General features: G+C 36.9%; 1 protein-coding gene across 1 annotated transcript in view; it reads right to left on the bottom strand.

Annotated features, from left to right (window-relative positions):
- Window positions 1-5097, bottom strand: part of LOC144960042 (uncharacterized) — a 9130-nt gene extending 4033 nt beyond the window's left edge. Inside the window, exons 1-2 of the mRNA XM_078892989.1 lie at window positions 3846-5097; window positions 575-728 (exon numbers count right to left, since the gene is read on the bottom strand). Coding sequence (XP_078749115.1) covers window positions 575-728; window positions 3846-4760 — 1069 coding nt within the window. The 5' untranslated portion in view covers window positions 4761-5097. The remainder of the gene's footprint in view (window positions 1-574; window positions 729-3845) is intronic.
- Window positions 5098-6331: the final 1234 nt, after the last annotated feature.

The following is a 6331-nucleotide window of genomic DNA, read 5'->3' on the forward strand; positions in this document are numbered from 1 at the left end:
TCAAATAATACCAAATATGATAATGTTCATCAATTTTCAAGTTTGGCCAAATTTGGTCTGAGAAAGTCAATCCTGAAAAGCGCTCTGTAGACTCCGCCATATAGAATAATATGTTTTTTTTTCTTTCTTAGCTCTAATGTAATAATTTGTTTATCTTAGGACTTTTACACATATTTAGTCCGTACACTTTTATCTATGACAAAGTGGCGTCTTGGCAACCCCCCCCCCCCCCCTCGCTTGCAGGCAAACAACTAAAGAGCTACAAATATGACACGTCGTCTCAAAACAGTATTATGTCGGGATAAACCAGATCCCTATTAGTGAATGTGGAAATAAAATGACGAGAAATGTGATTTGTTGTTGTTTTTTACCATTCAAGATATGCTATTCATTCTCTACCTGAAGGAACAGAAATTAATCCTAAGTTTTATATAAGTGGTAAATAAATTCAATTTCCATCACCGAGTTATTCGTGATATATTACCTTTTTGAGACGGTAGGTCACAAATATTTTTTAAGGAAAAATCTGTCATACAGGCTACTTTTTATTGTTTGTTGTTTGTTTTTAACGTACCCTCTTTTTTCTTGACACATTTATCAATAATGAAATACTTGATAGATATATCACATGACAGAATGTTCTGATTGTCCATTAGGTCATTGCCAAGTAAGTCGCGGGCCTCGACCTCCAGGGACGGACATTCAGTGGCCACATCTTCACAACATGTCTATGGGAAAGGCAGAATTCAACAAATCAATAGATTTATATTATATACTATTCTATTCTATCCTTGTAGTCGGTGAGCTCATCGCCAAAATAGTCACCAGCCTCGTCATTCAGGGTCGGACATTCAGTGGCAACACATTCACAGCGTGTCTATCTGAAGGGGAAATTAAACAAATCAATGGAGTATTTATATATAATATTTTATTCTGTTTTGGCTACCCATGAGCTCATCGCCAAGAAAGTCGTGGGCCTTGTCTTTCAGGGACATACAATCATTCGCCACATCTTCACAGTATATCTAAGGGAAAGGTAGAACCCAACAAATCAATAGATCTATATTATATACTGGATTCTACTCTATCCTGGTAGTCCATGAAGTCATCGCCAAAATAGTCACCTGCCTCGTCCTTCAGAGTCGGATATTCAGTGGCCACATCTTCACATGTCTATGGCAAAGGCAGAATACAATAAATCAATAGATTTATATTATATACTGGATTCTATTCTATCCTGGTAGTCAATGAAGTCATCGCCAAAATAGTCACCGGCCTCGTCCTTCACTGACGGACAATCACTGACCACATCTTCACAACATGGCAATAGAAAAGGCAGAATACAATAAATCAATAGATTCTTTATACTATTTTATTCAATACTGGTTGTCCATGAGGTCATCACCAAGGAGGTCGCGGGCCTCGTCCTCTAAAGACGGACATTAATGGCCACATCTTCATAACATGTCTATGGGAAACTGATGGATTCAGCAAATGAATAGATTATATATACTTCTTTATATTCTGCCTTGACTGTTAATGCGGGCCTCATCCTTCAGGGATGGACATTCAATGGCCACAATTCATATGCCTATGGGAACACAGAATTCAACAAATCAATAGATTATATATATATATATATATATATATATATATATATATATATATATATATATATATATATACTGTTTCATTTTGGGTGCGCAGACAAATTTAACTTTATAATCTATTAGCCAAAATTGTTTTTACCTCAAATATCGATGGGCTAAGCTAGCCTCAACTAATCAAACAGTTATCAAACCTAAGACTTCTTAGAAAGCTGTTTAACTCTCTCCTTACCGACCATTTTTAGGATCCCCCCCAACTCCCGAAAACGCCGCACCCATCCGACTTTTTTAAAATGAATTGTTTAAACTCTAATATAAGGTCTAGTGGTATGACACTCGCGGCACACCTATAAACTGAACGTCCTCTTCGGGGACCAGCTACTGCCAGCCGCATCCAAAATACTTGGGGGTCGCGCTGGACCGCAGCCTTACCTATCGGGTGTATCTCTAAGGAGTTGTCCGGAAGATATATAAAAGCAACAATCTTCTAAGGAAGCTGGCGGGGTCAACTTGGGGTGCTAACCAAGCGCTCCTGAGGACGTGCGCCTTGGCACTATACTATTCCTTCGCGGAGTATTGCGCTCCATTGTGGGGTATAAGGAGGAACGTTGAGAAGGTAGATGTTAAACTTCGCAAGTCGATGCACATAGTGTCAGGAACGTTGGCAACAACGCCTAGAGAATGGGCCCGAAAATGGCAGCAATCCCCCCCCCCCTGCTGTCTTCGTATCGGAAGATTCTGGGTTCGAGTCCCAAGCGGCGCATAGGTAAATCCTTAGAAAAGGCTCTCTACTTACATTCTCTCACCGTAAGTAGGTGTAAAATGAATAGCTGGTCGTTTAACACTTCTGTTTCTTCCGAATAAATCTGTAATATCGCCTAACTAACAGACGTCCTGTCTCGTCCAACTTAAGTGTTGCTGATGGCTAGGGACCACGTTTTGTGGATATTGCGCTATATAAAAGCTTAAGTTGTTGAAGTAAAAAAAGAGAGAAATGTTTTACATAATTTTGTTCAGCAAAACATTCTAACTTATTTTATTGATTTTTGTTAAACAAGAAATCAAATTCAACTTTCCGTCCCAAAGGAAAATTTTCATCTGGGTCTAATCCAATAGAAGACTGGTATAACGCCGCAAATTGAGTCAGGACGAGGTCTAATTTTCCTATTGGTTTTTGATCGCTCTAGAAAAATTAAATAGTCTATTTGTCCATGGAAGTACTTTTGAGAATGGCTAATAAAGGGTATTTTGGGAGTTTCCATTATAAAATTGGATTTCCAAATAATATGACAGTTTGTATATTTCCCCATTGCTAGACAACGTTTCTAATCAGAATTTAACCCTCTCCTTACCAACTTCATGAAAATCGTCCCATTTGTTATGACACAATAGATATTTTTCTAGCTCAGATTTATTTTGTATATCACAAATTTGAAGAATAAGCTTTGTTTAATTGATAAGAACTTAATGTAGTATTGTTAAGCTTGTTTTGCAAACATAATTATGGTCAGCATGCTTGTAGAGTAGGCATGACATTTTGGAAAATACTGAAATTGTCCAGTAAGGAGAGAGTGATACTAGCTACTAGAAACAATGGACTGTAAAAAGTAATGAACAAAACGAATATATTAATATTCTACTTTATCAAATACCCCCACCCCTTCCCCCACACACACTTCCGTCTATTTTTTTTTCAGATTTTTTGCGCTTATTCTATTACATTTCAATTCACAAAATAAGTCGGTAAACTTCATCAAAAGAAAAAGCAAATTAAAAAAAAAGATTTTAAGGAAAAAAAGGGATTTTTTTTCTTCAATTTTTCTTTCTTGCTTTGTGTGGCACCTTTCATACACACTTGTTCAGATCTTTATCGAAATAAAATAGCATTGTTCGCATGGCTTCGTCAGAATAGTCACTGACGATGTTCGCCTCGCCTAAATTAGAATATGGCCTAAAAGCGCACCCCCCTCCCGCTCTCCTTCTATGGATTAGTCAAGTTGCACCCCCTCCTCCCTTCTTCGGCCAACGTGCACCCCCCGCCCCTCCTTTGATTTCTCCTAGACAGAGAAAGCCAAGGACTGGGATGTGTGGTACTGGATTGTGAAGGCTGTATCCAGCAAGCCCCCCCACCCCCAACGACCATCTGATCTTGGGAAAGAGTGAATGAGTGAATGAGTGAAACGTCATGATAATAATATTAAGATTGAAGATTGACACTATATAATATTCACCACCAACCTTAAACAGAAAACAGTTATAATCACAGGAACAAGGACTGAGTCTTCTTTTTCCACATCGATTTCGACATGACGGGTCTTGCTGATCAGCGACAGGAATGTCTTCACTGACGTTACGTGAAGTAGATTCAATTTCATCGTCAACATCTCGTCTTCCTCTAGATTTAATTTCATTATTATTGCTAGAACTTTTCAAAATGAAGCCCATAAATGAATGGAGCACGTTGGTTCCCATGTATGGAGTTTCAATGTGCTGATATTTCACGTTTCCATTAAACTTTCTCAAAGTGTTATTTTTGTTAGTCGTAACATCTGCTCCATCATTTTTGTTTGTCAAAGTACCTATGCCATGATTTTTAGTTGTTAAGATTAATTTTGATTCGGAATGCTTATTAATTTTTAAGTCCTTCTGTTCGGATATATCTTCCCTGCCTTTGTTCCTGAATTCTGCCTCATTTACCAAAAGTCCTCTCAGCATATTATCCTGATTGTGTCGTTTCTTATCTGATAAGAATGGCAACGAAAAAGAGCAACGGACATCTTTTGAACCGTTGATTTTGTTCGTAGAAGCATAATGAAACATTTTCAAATATCTAAAATAGTCATGGTTTCCTAATTTCCCAATTTTGTTTGATTCATCAGGTTTATCAAAGTCTTTTAAACCTGCGAATAATTCTGAATTCTTAAGTTTCTCAGAGTTCTCCCTCTTAGAATTCTCCTCAATGTCTCTCAAAATGTCATTTCTTTCTTTCCTCGTCTTGGACTCTCCAAAAGGATAAAATATTCTATCTCTTGTTATCACATTATTCATTTCTTTTCCCCTCTCCGCGATCACATGATTTGATTTTTTTGTTTCACAAGAAACGATAACTGTCAACAATGCAACAAGATGGAAACAACTATTTAGAAAAGACATTGTTGTTATCGTTCATGGATTAGTCTAATGTTTATCTGATTGCTCTCTCAATTTATAGTATATAATATCAAAATACTTAATTCCTGAATGCACCTCCAACAATAAAAGAAACTGCTATGGTTATTTATTTCATAAAGCTACAAGGAGCTGTAGTTCTTAGTTAATAGTTGAGTAGATTTGTAAAATGTCACAAACAAAATAAATGAGAATATTCCTGATCAAGAAAAGAGTTGCTTTTAACTCCGAGTTAAAGAGCTTTCCGCCTGGGCACTTAATCGTTCTGCGCTAAATGAAACCATTTGTTTCAATAATACGATACGTTAACGTTTGGTTAAAACAAAACAATGACAGCGGCTCCAATTCTTTTTGATGTCTCTGTTGAAAATGTAGGGTGCAAACTTGTCTAGAAACATAAAGATGAAGTGAGGAGGAAAGTGCCAGAAAATAGAGAATAGAACAATTTCGCGGCGGTGATGGGGGTTTGAATCCGCGACCTTACTGATAACAACACGATAGTGGATAGCTCATACCGTACAGTCACGCTCTCACCGGTGTGTGGATAGCTCATACCGTAGAGTCACGCTCTCACTGGCCAGGCGGAGTTGTCGTACCAGTAAGGTCGCGGGTTCAAACCCCCATCACCGGCGCGAAACAAATTTATTCTCTATTGTCTTCTGGCACTTTCCTCCTCACTCCATCTCTTGTTGTTGCCAACACACGTACCTGCTCCACTCACTTTTCTGTAGAAACATAGCAAACTTGTACCAAAAAAATCTCCAAAATACCTCATTTTATTCAAAAACGCAAAATTAAAATGAATAGATAGATCTATATCCATTTCAACGATATCTATAAAGTTGCAACTTTGATATTGAAGACGCGAAATATCACTTGTGTTGTGGTGCATGGCCTTAACTCTGCATGGCTCTGTAACACAATACATGGATGGTATGCTCTCCTGTTACAGAATTGTTTTTCTTGTTGACAAGTATATTTTAAATGTAAACATTAGAGTTTAACAGTATTCATTGTTTTAAAAATTACAACATAAACTGTGTTATTTTATTTTGGCATAACCCTAGATTAATTGCTATTTTGTGCTGTACTTCAGAGCATATGGCTTAAAGACATTCTCATCCTCGTAATAAAATGTAAAGCACTGTACATCTTACTTTTATAACGGGCAGACAACACACATGTACGTTAATCATTTTATTGTTTTGAGAATTTAATTAATGATCAGGGGATATTTTTCATGAACATTTTGTAAAGAGAGTCAATAAAGCATGAAATTCTATATCGTTTTTCTAAAAAATGATTTCTTTTGGACATTTTTCTAAATTAAGCGTGAAATTATATCTTTTACTTAAAGTGCATTCCCATTCAATCATGTTTTATTTCAAAATGTCACCAAGTGATTTATCTGTAATTGGTTATCCATGCTTGTGTCCTGCTTAACACGATACGTAAAAATGAAATTGTACGCCTGACATATAAAATCTAATATGAATAGATCTAATGTAGACGGCCTAATCCAATTTGTCATTTTTGTTGCAAAGTGAGAACAGATC

Source organism: Berghia stephanieae, chromosome 14, assembly GCF_034508935.2.
Source record: "Berghia stephanieae isolate SIO BIC M18660-M18661 chromosome 14, UCSD_Bste_1.3, whole genome shotgun sequence".
Taxonomy (NCBI): Eukaryota; Metazoa; Mollusca; class Gastropoda; order Nudibranchia; family Aeolidiidae; genus Berghia; species Berghia stephanieae.